A 20,141-nucleotide genomic window follows, 5' to 3' on the forward strand; every position below is an offset into this window, starting at 1 on the left:
GTAGAAAAACTTTAAACATAATTGTAAATAAGTATAAAGAATGGTATTGGTTTTATTTTTAGTGATAAAAAGTTTTTTTTTAATTAGAATATTTTTGTTTTGCTTTGGTACCAAAATTGTTACAGAGAACCGTGGATTTTCACTGGTATCGGTACCAAATACTGAAATTTTGGTACCGTGACAACACTGCTCTACTAGAGCCATGGCTACTTCCTGGGCTCTGTTTAGAGGCATCTCTATTCAGGGAGTGAGAAGTCAGGATGTATAATGCAGTTTTACTAAAGGACGAGTTCCTCATATTATTATGTTTTCACCTCCATCGGGAGCTATGATTCAGATAATTACACAGCCTTTCTTAGTCTGCTTCGTCAGGATATCGGCAATATGGCAGTTGTCTATATCCCATAGTGAGATTCTGAACGAATGTTAGAAAGAGAACGTTAGGTTACTGACCTAACTCCGGTTCTCTGATAACATGAGTGAAAACATTTTAAAAACATTTTTACAAATATTTTAACATCATAAGAAGATACTGATAATGTTATACAAGCATTATTTTAAGACTGTTTTGTCCTTACCTTGAAGTAATGTTCTGAGAGCGTTCCCAATAGTTAGCTGGGAGATGTTATGAACAGTGAATATGTGTTTGTGTGCTCATTAGGTTAAAGAGCCGACATCCCAGAACAGTAAGTACAGCCTGCTCGATGTGCTACGGACCAGAGACATCCGCAAAACCACGTTCCTGTGTTTACTGCTATGGTGAGAGATCCATGCCTAACATATTTCTATCATGTTCTTCAGATTATACCACTTTCTGTAAACCAGTGTCTCTTTGTCCCTCCGATAGGATAGCCATCAACATTGGATATTTTGGCTTGTCCTTGAACACCCCTAACCTCAGTGGCGATCCCTTCCTTAACTGCTTCCTGTCTGCGGTTATCGAGGCGCCTGCCTACATCATGTCATCACTTCTCCTGAAGATCTGTCCTCGGAGACCCGTCCTGTCTGCTTTCCTTGTCATCGGAGGAGGATTTCTGCTTCTGCTGCAGCTGATTCCTGAAAGTACACACGCAATACTGTCAAAACACCTTTGCCATGGATAACAAACATATCCGAACATGCTACTCTCTGACTTTGTTAATAAAAAATCATATATTGCTGATAAAACTAAGATATCATTATAATTTGACTAGGAATTATATTTAAAGTGACATATCATGAAAACCTAACTTTTAAGTGCTATAATCAGGTCCCCGGTGCATCTACTAACCAAGGAAACATGAAAGAGATGAACTCAGTAACACTGTTTTGTTAAGCCCTTTTCTGCAAGTGTCTAAGAAAACGAGCGTGTCTAATTTCACTCCCCTAGTGACATCACAGAGGGACCTGTGTGCTCTCCGAAAACCCTATATCAGAAGTTTAAACTCTTACGGTTTCAGCGTGATAAACATGATAATCAGATTTTAGCAGGTCCGAGCTGTAATAATGCAGCTCTATTTTAGAAAAGGGGACGGAGAGCAGCAGCTCATTTGCATTTAAAGAATGCAAAAACAGTGTGTTTCTGCTTTCAATCAAAATAGAAATATTCAAAAGATATATTAAATGACCTGTGGAGTATTTTGAGCAGACACATTCTGGGGACACCAGAGACATATATTGCGTAATGTAAAAATGGGCATAATATGTCACCTTAAAAAGAAATAAAAAAATTAATAAAATCCACAGCTGACCATCAGGTAAGGGCAGTGATTTGTATGCAGTGGTCGTTATAATGATGAGCCTCTTTCACAGGTCTGAATACTCTGGCACTGGCGTTAGAGATGGCCGGCAAGTTTGGCTTGACCATGTCCTTCACCGTGGTTTACATCTACACAGCGGAGCTGTATCCCACCGTCCTGAGGAACCTGGGCATGGGCTTGTGCTCCTCAGCCGCTCGCATCGGCAGCATCACCGCTCCTTACATCATATTCCTGGGTAAACCTAATAAGAGATATAAGCAGCTGCATAGGGCCCTGTGTCAGGAGTTCAGACAGCAATCACAGGAGTAAAGCAGTGATCACATTACACTTTTCATTTCTTTGACTTCCATTCATATGCATGCAAAAGTGTCAGACTGGAAATGCAAGCCCATGTGAAAAGTTTTCACATTTCACTGCGTTCCAAAGTTCAAACTTGGTAAAGCCTGGTCTGCAAATTTGAATCACGTGACACCGTGTGACCAATGACAGATCGATACGTCACAGCATGACCTCCTATCTGAATTAAAAGAATGTAAATTAAAATCTGCAGTGCTGCAGGAAAGTGGAGTAGAGTGTATGTTTTTACATTTTAGGTGTATTATTATTGTTTATGTGTTGAATTTAAGTTGTTAAAAAGAAGCGTCCAAATGAATTTCTCATGTAGTGTGACTGCGGCTTAAGGCGAGAGGATGGTGGAGATGGCAACAGCAGAGCTGGAGTGTTCTCTGAAGCTGTACTTCAATATGAATTAATTAAAAACATTCATGGACACGTATTGTAAGTGACTGACAAATCGTGTAGAATGCAGTGCGTGCTCAGCACCTCTGTTCTTTTGATGCATGTAAATTAGGCTGCATACAATATCTAGGCTGTAATTAGTGTGCACACTATAATAGGATGTGTAGTTGTTATAACCATCTCTTAGCTCTCTATCATGTCTGAAGAAAATGTTGGTTTCTGCTTGGGCTTAGACTTGAATATTGAGAGAGTAGCCCAATTTTGATTATGGTTGCACTTAATAAGACTAATAAATAACTGTTCTGTTTGTCCTGCGGATTTTGCCTATATCTGCTAATATACTACTTTCTTTTTCTATTGGTCTCTGGAATAGCCAGTCTGCTGTAAACAAAGCCGATTTCATTACTTATATTATTAGTCATTCAAAGTTTAATCTCATGACCCTAACAGAGACCTGGATCAAACCTGAGGACACTGCTACACCTGCAGCACTCTCCAATAATTTCTCATTTTCCCACTCCCCCCGTTTGACTGGAAGAGGTGGAGGTACTGGTCTGCTCATCTCTAATGATTGGAAATTTAATCTTTTACCATCTTTGGGTATCAACAGCTCCTTTGAATCTCATTCAGTTACTGTTACCTACCCTCTTAAAATACATTTTGTAGTTGTCTATCGACCCCCAGGACCACTGGGCAACTTTTTGGATGAATTAGATGTGTTGCTATCAACTTTTTCTGAGGATGGTACTCTCCTAGTTATGCTTGGAGATTTCAACATCCACCTAGATAAACCTCTGTATGCTGATTTCCACACTCTGCTTGCCTCCTTTGATCTCAACCGAGTGTCAACTACTGCTACTCACAAATCAGGCAACCACCTGGACCTTATTTATACACGACACTGCTCCACTGATCATGTTCTGGTTACTCCACTGCACACGTCGGATCACTTCCTTCTCACTCTTAACCTCAACATGGTCCCTTACACATCACTTACCCCTCCACATGTCATCTTTCGATGTAACCTATGCACACTTTCACCCTCCCGGCTTTCTGCAATGGTTTCATCTTCACTTCCTTCCCCTAAACTGTGTGCATCTTTGGACGCGAACAGTGCTACTGATACTTTCTGCTCCACTCTTACATTTGTTTAGACACTGTTTGTCCCTTATCTTCCAGGCCAGCCCGTAACACCCCTTCTGCCCCTTGGTTATCTGATGTTCTACGCGAACACCGTTCTAAGCTTAGAGCTACTGAAACGGTGTGGCGCAAATCCAAAAATCCTACTGACCTTAATGTGTATCAGTCACTCCTATCTTCTTTCTCTGCTAATGTCTCCACTGCTAAAATGACATACTACCATAACAAAATTAACAATTAGTCTAACTCTTTTATGCTTTTTAAAAAAAAAATTCTAGCTCTTTTGTCCTCCTCCTGCATCAACTCTAATAGCTGCATCTAATTTGCCACATTTTTCATTAATAAAATTACAAACATCAGTGCACAATTTTCCACACCACAATCTGTCATAAACTCATTTACAACCTTCTCTTCACTCTCTACTTGCCCGCTTGATCCTATTCCATCTCATCTCCTACAAGCTATTTCTCCTGCAGTTGTACCTGCACTCACTCACATCATCAACACATCCCTCCACACTGGTGTTTTTCCCTCATCATTTAGACAGGCTCGTATAACTCCACTACTTAAGAAACTCACCCTCAACCCATCTCTTTTAGAGAACTACAGACCAGTTTCCCTTCTTCCTTTCATTGCAAAAACACTTGAACGAGCTGTGTTCAAACAAGTCTCTACATTTCTCACACACAACAATCTCCATGACAGCAACCAATCTGGCTTCAGAAGGGGACATTCAACTGAGACTACCTTGCTCTCAGTTTTTGAAGCTCTAAGACTGGCAAGAGCGAAATCTTCAGTACTTATCATGCTTGATCTGTCCGCTGCTTTTGACACAGTTAACCACCAGATCCTCCTATCAACCCTACTGGCAAATGGGATCTCAGGAACCACACTTCAATGGTTTGAGTCTTACCTATCAGATAGGTCCTTCAAAGTATCTTGGAGAGGTGAGGTGTCCAAGTCACAACATCTAACTACTGGGGTGCCTCAGGGCTCAGTTCTTGGACCACTTCTCTTCTCTGTCTACATGGCATCATTAGGTTCTGTCATTCAGAAACATGGCTTTTCATACCACTGCTATGCTGATGACACTCAACTCTACCTCTCATTCCATCCTGATGATCCGACGGTAGCTATTCGCATCTCAGCTTGTCTAACAGACATTTCTTCCTGGATGATGGACCATCACCTTCAACTCAACCTTGCCAAGACAGAACTGCTTGTGATTCCAGCAAACCCATCGTTCCATCACAATTTCACCATCAAGTTAGGCACATCAACCATAACTCCTTCAAAAACAGCTAGAAGCCTTGGAGTTATGATTGATGATCTGCTGACTTTCTCAGACCACATTGCTAAAACTGTCCGATCCTGCAGATTTGCTTTATTCAACATCAAGAAGATCAAGCTCTTTCTTTCGGAACATGCTGCACAACTCCTTGTTCAAGCTCTTGTTCTGTCCAGGCTGGACTATTGCAATGCCCTCTTGGCAGGTCTTCCAGCCAGTTCTATCAAACCTTTACAATTAATTCAGAACGCGGCAGCAAGATTAATTTTTAATGAGCAAAAAAGAATACACGTCACACCTCTGTTTATCAATTTGCACTGGCTTCCAATAGCTGATCGCAAAAAATTCAAGGCATTGATGTTTGCCTACAAAACTACCACTGGCTCTGCACCCATTTACCTAAATTCATTACTTCAGACTTGTGTGCCTCTAGAAGCTTGCGTTCTGCAAGTGAACGTCGCTTGATTGTGCCATCCCAAAGAAGCACAAAGTCACTTTTACGGACTTTTAAATTAAATGTTCCTCCTGGAGGAATGACCTCCCCAACTCAATCCGAGCAGCTGAGTCCTTAGCCATCTTCAAGAATCGGCTTAAAACACATCTCTTCCATCTTTATTTGACCCTCTAACTTTAACATTCACTATTCTAATTCTATTCTTAATATATATATATATATCTAACTAGCTTTCTAATCTTTTTGTATTGTGTCTGTTTTCTTTTCATTTATTATACAATTAACAAAAGCAAAAACAAAAAGAAAAAAAGACCTCTAACACTAGCTTGCTCTATTCTTTTTCTATTCTATCTGTTTTCTTTATATTTATTATATTATTTAAAAGCCCCTACTTTGTTTACTGTGTTAACTGAGACTTGTTATATAAATTATATATCGTTGCTCTTTTGTTGATTTTGATTGCTTCCATTGTCCTCGTTTTTAAGTCACTTTGGATAAAAGCATCTGCTAAATGTAAATGTTTTTATTTATTTATAAAAAAAATTATTTCACTGATCAATTTGTGGAAAAAATTTCAGATAGGAGGTCATTCTAAAAACACATAGGACTGAAGAGACTCATGAAATCATACGAAAGAGAAGTTAATTAAGTTTGTGTAAAAATCTTTTACAGTGCTTGAATATTGTCTGTTATTGCATATTATAATTCATACTCAGAAAGCAGAACTGAGATGTTAAAATAGTTAAAACATTTAAAATGCACCTGCAGACCATTTGTTCCATGCATGTTTGTCATCAGTGAAGATTTCTTTAAATAGTGTAAAAATCTTGTCTAGTCTCAGATTTTTGCCTTCACTTTGATGTTGCTTTAATCTGTTTCAACATGTTTACACTTATATTTGATTATTTTTGCATTTTAATCTGACCTGTCATGCCAGCCCATAAAATTAACTATTCTTTTATTTTATTATTATTATTATTATTAATAATAATATTATTATTATGATCAATAATGTTATTTTCATAACCAGGTTTTTAACCCTAACCAGGTTTTTGCTTGAAGCATTAATCTCACTGAATTTTGATACATTTCTCTAAAGCAGTCATTAAACTCTTTAATTTTAAGTTTGCTTAAATGCGTTGTTGACATGACATGGCGTTTTCACTGTTATACAAGACAAAAAATGTAAATAATTTTGACATCAATGTCTTAAATGAACCCATTGTTATAAAAACTCCTTTGTTAATAGATTGATTATTATAATTATTATTATTATTATACATTTTTGAGCTAAATCTCGAAATTGTCCTGGCGTGACTGTCTCAAGGATGTTCAATAAATTACAACTTTTATAAATAAAAAAGAAAAGCATACAATTGTTAATGAATACCTCAGGCATAATTTTTAAAGTGTCTATGTTAGTAATTGGCAATAATTTTTTTAATCCATATATTTCTTAAAGCATATGAACTTGATAGATTATGTCACTGAAAACTGTGTCCTCCGGTGTGACATCATATCCTGTTTTTAAACTCCACGGACAACTTTAATTAGTTAGGGCCAGAATAGTGTTTTACAGAAAAGCGTTTTACTGCATATTTTTCAACTACCGAAATATATTTCCTATCTATGTCTTGAAAGATGAATAAATTGAGTAAAACAAATTGGTAAAACTTTAGTTAGGTGTCGGTGTAGGATGTGTACATTGTGATGGGATGCGGGTGAAACTGTCTGTGGCTGTCCTGTGTGTCTAATCATCCGCATCACAGTGGACTGGAGAAAACACCTTGTTTTTCTGTTCACACAGGTACTTTCAACAAATATCTGCCCTACATCCTGATGGGAAGTCTGACCATTGCTTCCTCAATAGCAAACGTGTTTCTGCCAGAGACGTTTGGAAAAGTGCTGCCCGAAACTCTGGAACAAATGCAGAAAAGCAAACCGTAAGTCTCTTAAAATGTGTGTGTGTGTGTTTTAACAGATCTTTATCTATAGACTTTATTTCTTGTTTTGTATTAGTTTTATTGGAAAAGATAAACGCACCTTGGAGGAAGGGAAAGGAACAGTCATTGTGAAAGAAGAAAATGTGTGAAAGGAAAAGTCGACGGCTACACAGCAGGAAAAATAAATACAAATTCTCCTCTGGACATGAAGACATTCAGAAGATCCTACATGGCCCTCGTCGATGGCTTCACAGATTTATTGGCAACTCTTGATTAAATGTGAATAAATTATGTCTACAGGTCATTTTTACATTGATGTTCTTTTTTGTCATTCTGTAATTGTCATTATAACATGAATTTATTTTCTTTTTTTAATTTACCATTGTAGTTAACATAATTCAAAGATATGAATAGTTGTTGTGAGAATCACTCCAAAATCAGAAATGGAAATTGCATCCAGGTTGTTGTATATTTAAAGTGCTTGTGCAGAATTCACAAATTAAAACTGATCTTTCATGCAACTACTTCTGGATCAAATTTACAGTCAAACGATTACGATCATGCCTCGGAGAACCACAGCAGAGACTCAGGAGCACTGCTGTTTATACATTTATCCCTGGGATGTGGCAGAAAGAAATGGAGAGCAAACACACAAACCTTCTTCATAGATGCTGTAAGTAATGAGAAGCGGATGTGGACCTGGATAAAGTGATGGATCAGAACCTGTCTGGAAACTTCACAGTACTTCTTTATTTTTATTGAGTTAACATCAACATTATACAGTTGGCATAATTATCATCTTCATACACAATAAGAAAAGGCAGAAGAAAAAGCAGTAAAGTGAATGTATAAGTATCCAGATGCATGAGCACATCCTCAGTGGCACTTTGCTCGACTCTTCATCTGATTCACAGATTTCAGAGTCATTTGTGAGCCGACTGTGTTATTTGTGCCACATTCATTGGTGTTCATTACAAACCCTGGCTGAGGTGGTTTATCTATCGCTGTTTGGATTGCATTGGCTTTATTGCAGGACCTACACCACACTTCTCTCTGCATGTGTATGAGACATATTCATCAATTCACCAAAAAAGTGAGCTCAACATGGCTTGCTTTCATTGCAAACATTTATTACAATTTCTGATGGAAACATCTGTATCTGCCATAGATGGAATGACAATGATACACAGAAGGACAGTACAGAAAATAAAATGCATTTATGTGCCATTCCACTGCGACTCCACAGAAACTGAGCTAGAAGACTGGCATCTCATCCCGGTTTAGATGTTTTACACTATGTTATTTGTGTTTATAAAAAAAAATACACTAATAAAAATTAATTATAATCACGGAACAAGGCATGCATAACGTTTATTTTTATCTTTTTCTCCATGTTATTCAAATTAAGAGCTATTCAAGGACAGCTTTAAAAAAATCCATATAGCATTTATATAAATTACATTTTGTCCATGTGATCGATAAACAGCTGTCCTTCTTTCACTCGCTTGCACACTTCTGTTCTAAGCGATCAAACATCAGACATCTCACTCTCGTGTGTGTCCTCATCACGTTACTGGTCATTAGCAGTTAATATAATCATCTGTGTGTGTGAGAAAGGCATGCTCTGCTCTCGTCCAGATGATCGCACACTTGTGGTCAGTAATGATATTCACACATTACACTGAGGTTCATCGCTGGGCCTGTCTTCAATTACAAATCATACTAAAAAAGAAAAACAACTATTGGTCTATATTTCAGTTTACAGTAACTTTGGAAATTAATTTCTGAATGTGGCAGTACAATTGTTTACATTTTTGGGAGAAAAAATAAACATATGCAATTCAACAGATCAGCACATTATTAGACAGTCTCGACTTCATCTTAAAGCCTGATGACAGGAAACGAAACACTGGAGAAGTCAATGCACTTCCTGTTTGAAGTATGTGACGCAAATGACTCAGAAGCTGTGTACACACACAGAATCATTCACTGATGAACAGAAAGAGATCAACGGACAAAAAAAACATCAAATTACAGAGTAAATCAATGTTGCGAAGATGTCAATGCGAAGATTCATTGTTTGGAATTGACTGCATTTGCAGAATCGCTGCAGGTTTGTTGTTTTGGTAAGAAATAATGTGAGAAACAATTGAACTGAATGATAACAGTCTGTGTGAGTCGAGTGGTTGAAGGCGGGATGAGTGCGGTGCTTCCTCTTCCTCTTCCTCTAATCGATGTACTGTGAGAGCCAGCGGAAGCCCTCGCCGTAGCCCTGTCTCTTCAGCACGCTGCACATGAACACCTCCAGAGGACGAGTGTTCAGCTCCTTTAGGGGAATGTTGCCCTGAACACACAAACACAACCATTAAACACGTTCACAGATGTGAGGGGAACATGTGACTGGCTGCAGGGGATTCGGAGTTAGTCATAGCGCCACCAGCAGGCACAAATGCTCCTCTCATATTTCACCCATTTATAATAATATATCAAGACAGACGATAAAAAACCTGCGATCCTTGATATCTTTAACAGTGTTTCCTTTTAATACATCAAACTAGGGCTGCACGATGTGTCGTTTAAGCATCGATATCGCGATGTACGAATCCACGATAGTCACATCGCAGGATGTGCGATGTAGGCTGTCGTAGTTGATCCGTTATTCATTAACTGTACGGGCCAGCTACTCCCCTGCCCTTGACGAATGTGATTCGCGGATTAATTGCACAGCTTAACCATCATAGAGTGAAAGTTTATAATTGACAGGACTGAAAACCACATGCAAGTTTAACAGGGCAGAGACAGAGAGAGCGAGAGAGAGAGAGCGAGAGAGAGAGACAGAGTGCGAGAGAGACAGAGAGAGAGAGAGCGCGTGCGCGAGAGAGAGAGAAAGAGAGAGAGCGAGAGCGCGTGCGAGAGAGACAGAGAGAGAGAGAGCGCGCGCGAGAGAGACAGAGAGAGAGCATGTGCGAGAGAGACAGACAGGGAGAGAGAGAGCACGCGCGAGAGACAGAGAGAGAGAGAACGCGCGAGAGACAGAGAGAGAGAGAAAGCGCGCGAGAGACAGAGAGAGAGAGCGCGAGAGAGACAGAGAGAGAGAGCGCGAGAGAGACAGAGAGAGAGAGCGCGAGAGAGACAGAGAGAGAAAGCGCGTGAGAGACAGAGAGAGAGAGAGAGCGCGCACGAGAGAGACAGACAGGGAGAGAGAGAGCACGCGCGAGAGAGACAGAGAGAGAGAGAGCGCGCGCGAGAGAGACAGAGAGAGAGAGCGCGCGCGAGAGAGACAGAGAGAGAGAGCGCGCGCGAGAGAGACAGAGAGAGAGAGCGCGCGCGAGAGAGACAGAGAGAGAGAGCGCGCGCGAGAGAGACAGACAGGGAGAGAGAGAGCACGCGCGAGAGACAGAGAGAGAGCGCGAGAGAGACAGAGAGAGAGAGCGCGCGCGAGAGAGACAGACAGGGAGAGAGAAAGCGCGCGAGAGACAGAGAGAGAGCGCGAGAGAGACAGAGAGAGAGCGTGTGCGAGAGAGACAGACAGGGAGAGAGAGAGCACGCGCGAGAGACAGAGAGAGAGAGAAAGCGTGCGAGAGACAGATAGAGAAAGCGCGCGAGAGACAGAGAGAGAGCGCGAGAGAGACAGAGAGAGCGCGAGAGAGACAGAGAGAGAGAGCGCGCGAGAGACAGAGAGAGAGAGCGCGAGAGAGACAGAGAGAGAGAGCGCGCGCGAGAGAGACAGACAGGGAGAGAGAGAGCGCGCGCGAGAGAGACAGACAGGGAGAGAGAGAGCGCGCGAGAGAGACAGACAGGGAGAGAGAGAGCACGCGCGAGAGAGACAGACAGGGAGAGAGAGAAAAGCGCGCGAGAGACAGAGAGAGAGAGAAAGCGCGCGAGAGACAGAGAGAGAGAGAAAGCGCGCGAGAGACAGAGAGAGAGAGCGCGAGAGAGACAGAGAGAGAAAGCGCGCGAGAGACAGAGAGAGAGAGCGCGCGCGAGAGACAGAGAGAGAGAGCGCGCGCGAGAGAGACCGAGAGAGAGAGCGCGCGCGAGAGAGACAGGGAGAGAGAGCGCGCGCGAGAGAGACAGGGAGAGAGAGAGCGCGCGCGAGAGAGACAGGGAGAGAGAGAGCGCGCGCGAGAGAGACAGGGAGAGAGAGAGCACGCGCGAGAGAGACAGGGAGAGAGAGAGCACGCGCGAGAGACAGAGAGAGAGAGAAAGCGCGCGAGAGACAGAGAGAGAGAGCGCGCGCGAGAGAGACAGAGAGAGAGAGCGCGCGCGAGAGAGACAGAGAGAGAGAGAGAGAGCGCGAGAGAGACAGAGAGAGCGCGAGAGAGACAGAGAGAGAGAGCGCGAGAGAGACAGAGAGAGAGAGAGCGAGAAAGACAGAGAGAGCGCGCGAGAGAGACAGAGAGAGAGAGCGCGCGCGAGAGAGACAGAGAGAGAGAGAGAGAGAGAGAGAGAGCGTGCGCGAGAGATACAGAGAGAGAGTACATTAGAAGTACCATCAATGTTTATAGAAATGTATATGGATTTATTTTGCATGAATTTTTTTTTTCTTATGAATATATATGTATTTTTGTTTTGTTTGTTTCTATTCTGCTATGTACAATGCTTTGGCAATATGTACCTTTGTATGTCATGCCAATAAAGCAATATGAATTGAATTGAGAGAGAGACCGAGAGAGAGCGAGCCGTTTTCAAACAACACAAGCGCTGTCTTGCTCTCTCTCCCTCGCGCATATTAATCAATTGACACGATGGTGTCGATGTTTAAATCATTTAAAATGAGAATGTAAGTGTGCTCACCCCATTTTTGTTTGTAAGAAAAAATATCGCAATATATATCGCAGAAAAATAAAATATCGCAATGTCATTTTTTCCCAATATCGTGCAGCCCTACATCAAACCCTGAAATTAATTTGTGAGCCTCTTAGCGTTTATGAAATGTCATAATGTAACACACAAGAGTGGTCATGGGACGTCAGTAGAAGCTCAGAGACGGGTGCAGTGTAGGGTTAGGCAATCGTCCAGAGCTCCAGAGCGCTGCACTGCTGTATAAAGACTGGCACAGTCTCCCTGAAACATGACTGGATCCCTGGGCTAGAGTACGGTCATCTGACCATGGATCAGAGCGCTGTCGAATGCTGACTGATTGTTGCGTGCAAAGCTTGAATTTGGAGCACCATTAGATCAATGCGCTCTGTCAGTGCTTTGGCAAGACAAGATTTTTTTTTGACATGCAATAAAGCTAAGTTCAAAGGCCAATTTAAAATATTGGTACAGTAAATAAAGAGCACAAAATCAGTATTTGGTTTAGGCAGTATTTGTGGCAGTTAATAAATCAGTTGATATATAGTGCAAGATTTGTCCAAAAGGTGTGCATTTTTAAAGAATCAGTGTGTCATGTAATATTCCTAAATGAACTTTAACAGTCAATTTAAAAATATTGGTATAGTAAAATTCGCTAATTCATGAGATCAATACATGCTTTATTGAACCACTTTGTCGAGTTTGATGCATCATTACGCATTCACAGATTAATGAATAGCAAAGGATTAAGTAGCTGCATTGATTACTTTTGTGCCACTGATCAGGCTTTTATATGTAGTTTGGGGTAACAAAGGGTTTTATAGGGTTGACTGAAATAGTAATGCAATAACTGACACTTTAAATCAATGTTTCAAAAAACAACAACAAAACAATTGTATCTAAACGTATCCTAATCCAAATGTTAATAAAATTATTATATGTGTGATTTATGTGCAAATTATGTGCAATGTCTTAGGAAACTCAAACTAGTGTTGTTACTATGACAACCAATGTGTGAAACTGGTGTCTGTAAAGAATACATGTATATATGTGTGAGTGTGTGTGAGTGAGTGTGTGTGTGTGTGTGTGTGTGTGGGGGGGGGCGGGGGAGCTGAACAGGGGTTTCATCTACACACGTCGTTAAGGGGGGGGCTCAGCGCTGGCTGTGTTTGACTAAAGCAGGGGTTTCTGCAGTGAGTCGGGGCTAATAGCACAAGCACAAATCACACTGCGTTTCCATTAGTGGTCGACCGATATATCGTCAAGGCAGATATTTGCAATTTTTTAAATATCGGCATCAGCTGATAAGTTTTTCTGCTTTGCTAAAGATGCCGGAGTGCGCGCGCGCACACACACACACACACACACACACACACACGTGACCTTTTAATCTCATTCAGCAAAATGAACGTTCATTTTATCAAACATATAAAATGTTACGTGTTACTTCCCTAACATGTCTACTAGTCCTTATGTAAACATTGAACACACTACAAGACAAAACTATAATGCTATAAGAAACAGAAAAGATGAATTCATTGTTTATCTGGGTCTTCAGTCTATGATTAGTTCAGTAAATGGACTGCATTTATATAGCGCTTTCAACAGACCACATGGCCATCCAAAGCGCTTTACAAGTTGCCACACATTCACCCATTCACACACTCATTCACACACCGACTGCGGTGTCAGCCATTCAAGGCACCATCCAGCTCATCGGGAGCAGCTGGGGTTAGGTGTCTTGCTCAAGGACACCTCGACACATGGTCAGGTCAGGCCGGGGATTGAACCACCAACCTTTCGGTTTGTAGACAACCTACATGAACCACTGAGCCACTGCCGCCCGCTTCAGGTTCGCTCTTTTGTCACATGACAGCGTTGATAGAGACATTAATTTACAAGGTGCACAGTTATCATCATCATCATCATTATAATTATTATTTACTCTTACAGTTACTGTGTTTCTGGTCTCAAATTGTAGCTTTATTCTTATAGTTTATAAATGTTTGAATTTCTGTCATGGTGGTTATTCTCCATACACTGAATGTTGTAATAAACAGGGTTGTGTATCGATCAGATGTCCCGATTCAATCCAATTTCAATTAACAAGCTCTCGATTCGATTCTCAATCTTTTTTAAACAATAATAGGGCCTTATAAAATGTTCTTATTTTTTCTGGTAATCAGATTAAAACATAAAACAATTTAATTTATCAATCAAATTAAATTATTTGGTAAACAAAGGTTTTCAATTAAAATAAAAAATAATATAAATGTGATTATTCCTTTAAAAGTAAAGATTTAAGGCAGAAAATAGTAATATATTTGACAGTTTCTTCATGTTAAAATAAACCTTTTGCTGTGTATGTGATATGATGGTAGACTCTCCAAGTGTCACAAACACGCCAGGTTCCACCTCCACACAATCACGGCGCACACCCTCACCTGAATTCTAAACACCACCACCTGATCCTCATCACCTGTCATTCACCACAGCACCACAAAAGCCACACACACGCACCCAGTCATTGTCCGGTCACGTTCTCGACAAGATCATTCCTGCGCTAACTATTAGGACTAACTCCTCTTTACCTTCTCTCCAAGGATAACCTCCGAAGACCCTTTTTCCATCTTCTCTCCAAGGATTGCCTCCATGATCATCCAAAACCCCACGGTGCGTGTGTGTGGCCCCTTCCTTCCCGGCACGGATCCCAACACCCATCCACTGCTCACTTCCCGCTCCTCTGCTTGTGTCAATTCAATAAATACCATCTTTCATCTGTTACTCCTCTGTCTCCGAGTGATCCGTAACAGATGACCGGACCAGCACCGAGAGACACAAGCATGAGCCTCACGGATCCCTTCCAAAAATTAGTTGATGCACTCCGTCGGACACTCATGACAGCACCTGCATCACCACCAACAGCAAGCACTTCTGCGGATCCCATCATCCCTCCTTCACCTGCCGTGCACGCCAGTCCCATGGCACGGCCAGCGCCCTACTCTGGTTCGGCGGAGGAATGCAGCGGATTCTTACTTCAGTGTTCACTGGTCCTGGCGATGCAACCGCTCTCATACCCAACGTATCGAGCTAAGGTAGCTTTCATTATCTCCCAGTTGCAAGGCATTACAGTGGGCAGATTCTCTCTGGACCCAGAATAACCCTGTAACCCAGTCATATTCTAGCTTCATCGAACATTTCCGAGAAGTGTTCAGCAAACCCGCCTGGGACTCCTCAATAGGTGAGAGACTATACAATTTGAAACAAGGGAATATGTCTGTCAATGAATATGCCTTGCAGTTCAGAACTCTGGCGGCCTCTAGTGGGTGGAACGAACAGGCCCTTCTCACTATCTATCGCCAAGGATTGGAGCCCAGAGTGCTGTTGCATCTCGCATCATACGAGGCTACCATCGGCCTCGAGCGATTCATCCAGCTGTCCATCCGCTTCGCCACTCGTATGCAGTCGTGCTTAGAAGAGCACCAGGGCTAGGCGCATTCCTCCTCTCCGCTCTGCCGACCAGAGAACGTCAGCTCCCCAGAACCAGCCAGCGAGCCCATGCTCGTGGACTCCTACCGCCTCACTATGTCGGAGCGTCAAAGACGGCTGGCCCAGAATCTCTGTCTGTACTGTGCAGCCCCGGGGCATTCCATAGCTTGGTGCCCCGTTCGTCCTCCTCGTCCCATGGTGAGTGCCATCCTTCCTTCACGATATCAAATGAGACCACTCACCACTGTTGTGACACTTACTGCGGCTGATGTGTCTCTTCCAGTTTCCGCCCTCCTCGATTCTGGGTCAGCCGGCAACTTCATCTCCGGCGCCCTATGCCGTCAACTCAGGCTCCCAACCTCGGCCATGCCGGCCGCTTACCAAATCCACACCATCACCGGCAGGCCGTTAAGCAAGAAATATGTACGCCACTGCATGGGCCCAATCTCCCTCCAAACAGGACTCCTTCACCACGAGGATATCCATCTGCTGGTTCTGGAGGATTCCACCGCTGACGTCATCCTAGGGCGCCCATGGTTGGAGCAGCACAACCCGGTTATCTCCTGGAAGACCGGAGAAATCCTGAAGTGGGGCGAAGCCTGCTTTCAATCATGTATCTCCGGCTGTCCAGTTCCCGCGGAACGTCCCCCCGAATCACTACCAGTCTACACCACCTCTATTGAAAGCCCTGTCGTCAACCAGTCCATATCCATACCCCAGTGCTACGCCCCCTTCAGTGATGTCTTCTGCCTGAAGCGGGCCTCCAAGCTGCCTCCACACCGGCCATGGGACTGTGCAATAGATCTGCTGCCGGGTGAACCAGTGCCTAGGGGACGGATCTATCCCCTATCCGTTCGCGAGGAGAAGGCCATGGTACATGATACATCTGCCCATCTACCTCCCCTGCTGCTTCGAGTTTCTTCTTTGTGGCCAAGAAGGATGGAGGTTTACGGCCATGTATAGATTACAGAGCCCTCAACAAGATAACACAGAAGTTTCGCTATCCTCTCCCCCTCGTCCCAGCGGCCCTAGAACATCTCCGTGGTGCCACTGTATTCTCCAAGTTGGACCTCCGCAGCGCGTATAACCTCATCCGGATACGCGAGGGGGACAAGTGGAAGACAGCCTTCATCACCCCTACTGGCCAATACAAGTACTGCGTGATGCCGTATGGGCTAGTAAATGCCCCCTCCGTATTCCAGGATTTCATGCATGAGGTGCTCCGGGATATCCTCCATCAATTCGTCCTAGTATACATCGATGAACTCCTGATATACTCCCGGAGCCAGGCCCAACATCGACGCCACGTTGCGGAGGTCTTGCAACGCCTGAGGGACTTCCAGCTCTACCTAAAGGCAGAGAAGTGCTCATTCCATCAGCCCTCAGTGCAGTTCCTTGGCTATACCATCGACCGCAGTGGCATCCGGATGGACGAGGGGAAGGTAAGCGCCGTCTGGGATTGGCCCATTCCTACCACCATAAAGGAACTACAGCGATTCCTTGGCTTCGCTAACTTCTATAAACGATTCATTCAGAACTTTAGTACCATCACCAGTCCTCTAACCAACCTCCTTCGTCAGAAGCCCAAGTCCCTGTCATGGACTCCTGCCGCCACCGAAGCCTTCCAGGCCTTGAAGCTGGCCTTTACGACCGCCCCACTCCTAGTGCATCCTAACCCAGATCTGCCATTCGTCGTGGAGGTGGACGCCTCTACCACCGGAGTGGGTGCGGTCCTGTCTCAGCAGCAGGGGACGCCCAGCCGCCTCCATCCATGTGCCTTCTTCTCCAGGAAGCTCAACCCGGCGGAGGTAAATTACGACATTGGTAACAGGGAGCTACTTGCCATCAAGCTTGCCCTGGAGGAGTGGCTGGAGGGAGCCAAACACCCTTTTTAAGTTCTCACTGACCATAAAAATCTGGAATACCTTAGAGCAGCCAAGAGACTCAACCCCAGACAAGCCCGCTGGGCGCTATTCTTCACCCGCTTCCAGTTCTCCATCACTTACCGCCCTGGGGCAAAGAATGTTAAGGCCAATGCTCTGTCCAGATCATAGACTGTAAAAAATATGGACAAAGCGTCTGTGACGTTACCCATAGACTTTCTGAAGAACGGGTTTGAAGCCGTTTATGGGGGGTATGGGCAGCGCCATCTTGGAAAATCTTGGGAAATCATAACCCCGCCCACCTTCTGACGCAGCACGCTTCACTCAGCTCGCTCTGCAAATTTGGTTACCTCTATGTATATTTTAGGCAAAGAAATATGTTATAAAACACCATACTAACTATTTTCATTTTCATTAAAAGAAATCGTATAGCCACACAAATGTGGTTCAGGCAACGCATATTGATTATATTCAACTACACATAACGTTTGCCTATTTATGAAAAAAAATATAAAACACAAACCTGCCTCTTTTCATTTTAAATATAATATAAAAATATTAAACATTTTATGGTCCAGGCAATATGTGCATTTGTACTAAACAACAGATTTTGCAGTAAACAACATTACAGATCATCTTTGTTGTATTAAAATTTAAAATGACAAAACTCAACCCAGTCTCTTTTTGTTAAATTTCCGTTTTATCAATATTAGCCATTATAAAAGTATAAGTAAAAGGTATAAGAAGCTATACAAATAAAGCAAACAATTCAGTTAAACATACAAAGTCAGCGCTCTAGTCTAACCATACATCGGTAAAGTTAAATAGCTTATAAAGTTATGAAACTTCCCCTCAGCCAAAACGATTGCCCAGGGAAAAAAATATAGATTTACGAGACCAAAAATCGCCCATTAGATATACACAAGAATTATATCTCATGTTTAACCAGTACAGAGACGCCAGAGTCCGCGGCATTGGCGGCAAACTTTAGAAGGTCTAGCAGAGGAAAGACTGCTTCAGGCGGGGTACATGAACGCCGAGCGCCCGGTCATCGCTGGATCAACTGGATAAAATTTTCATAAATCTTTAAATAAACCACAGATTTGAGCTTTAAACAACTACATTCTCGCCTGAAAACCTCTTAAAACTACATTTCATGATACAGAAACAGTAGTATTTTATGTCAACTGTATTAAAAAATGGCGCTTCTTGTTGTCATTCTCCGTGGCGCTGCCTTGTCAGCTGTCAATCAAGCTGTCACTCAAAGTTAACCACACCCTTATTGTCATATATTTTATATCTATATACGATCTAAACTAACGAGTTAGAAAAAAAATCACCCCCCTCACAGTTGTCCGGCACTCGGAAGCTATCGAAAAATACAATAAAAGTCCATGGGACCAACTTGTAAAAACATGAATTTATGCTGTGAAAACGGACATTTTAACATGGGGGCTATGGACATTTGCTCCCCTTTGGGATCTTCCCCTGGCGGATTTTCGATGTATTGCAGTTTTTCGCACTTCCGGGTAGGCTTCATTTTTCAGATCAGAATGTTGCCCCTTGGTCCAGATGTTACTCACCCGAAGAGAGGTCTGAGAACCCTGAACCCATCCTCCCAGACAAGGTAATAGTTGCCCCTATCACTTGGTCTGCAGAGACCCTACCTCCAGCCGAAGCTCCTAACAACACTCCGCCGGGTTGCCCACCAGGACACCAGTACATTCCTAGGACAAGTCGCACTCCTCTCGTCCACACCACCCATACATCACTTGGCACTGGTCACCCGGGGGTCAATGAAACCCTCTCGTTGCTACGGGAACGCTTCTGGTGGCCCAACATGGCCTCGGATGTCAGAAGGTACGTGAATGGATGTAACAGCTGCGCCATGTCCAAGAGTCCTCGCCATTTACCATCTGGCAAACTCCATCCTCAATCACCCGTGGTCACACCTAGGAGTGGATTTCATGACCGACCTTCCTCCCTCTGATAATAACACATGTATTCTGATTGTTGTGGATCGATTTTCTAAAGCTTGTCGTCGTCTTCCTCTGAAGGGTCTCCCCACTGCCATGGAAACGGCAGAACTGATCTTTAACCATGTCTTCAGGTACTTCGGCATTCCAGAGGACATTGTGTCGGATCGGGGCCCCCAATTCATCTCCCGGGTATGGAAAGCATTTCACTCCCTCCTAGGTGTGGCCATCAGCCTGTCCTCCGGCTACCACCCGCAGTCCAACGGGCAGACGGAAAGGAAGGTCCAGGAGATCGGACGCTTCCTCCGTACCTTCTGTCACGGCCACCAGAACTCCTGGAACCAATTCCTGGGGTGGGCCGAGTACGCACAGAACTCCCTCCGTCAACCCACCACCGGACTCACACCCTTCCAGTGCGTACTCGGCTACCAGCCACCTGAGCCCTCTGATGTTCCCGCGGTCGACTCCCAGCGGCGTGGTGGGCAGCTGGAGTACTTAGTGGACTGGGAAGGATACGGTCCAGAGGAACGCTCCTGGGTCCCACGCAACGACATCTTGGACCCCACCTTGCTGGATACCTTCCACTCCAGACACCCCAACCGACCAGCTCCCAGGGGTAGAGGACGCCCACCACGACGTCGGGGTCCCCGGCCCTCAAGAGGGGGCCCTGGGGAGGGGGGTACTGTCACAA

The 20,141-nt window shown here is 43.5% G+C and overlaps 2 protein-coding genes across 2 annotated transcripts in view; one reads left to right on the forward strand and one right to left on the reverse strand.

The window, feature by feature from the left end:
* Nucleotides 1-7,723, forward strand: part of LOC132117572 (organic cation/carnitine transporter 2-like) — a 29,708-nt gene extending 21,985 nt beyond the window's left edge. The window contains exons 7-11 of the mRNA XM_059526944.1: nt 662-759; nt 848-1,062; nt 1,792-1,974; nt 7,167-7,302; nt 7,379-7,723. Of these exons, the coding sequence (XP_059382927.1) occupies nt 662-759; nt 848-1,062; nt 1,792-1,974; nt 7,167-7,302; nt 7,379-7,451 (705 nt within the window). The 3' untranslated portion in view covers nt 7,452-7,723. The remainder of the gene's footprint in view (nt 1-661; nt 760-847; nt 1,063-1,791; nt 1,975-7,166; nt 7,303-7,378) is intronic.
* A 688-nt stretch (nt 7,724-8,411) lies between these two features.
* LOC132117576 (GTP-binding protein SAR1b-like) overlaps nt 8,412-20,141 on the reverse strand; it is a 44,784-nt gene continuing 33,054 nt past the window's right edge. The window contains exon 7 of the mRNA XM_059526946.1: nt 8,412-9,646. Coding sequence (XP_059382929.1) covers nt 9,530-9,646 — 117 coding nt within the window. The 3' untranslated portion in view covers nt 8,412-9,529. The remainder of the gene's footprint in view (nt 9,647-20,141) is intronic.

This window comes from Carassius carassius, chromosome 36, assembly GCF_963082965.1.
Source record: "Carassius carassius chromosome 36, fCarCar2.1, whole genome shotgun sequence".
NCBI classification, from domain to species: domain Eukaryota; kingdom Metazoa; phylum Chordata; class Actinopteri; order Cypriniformes; family Cyprinidae; genus Carassius; species Carassius carassius.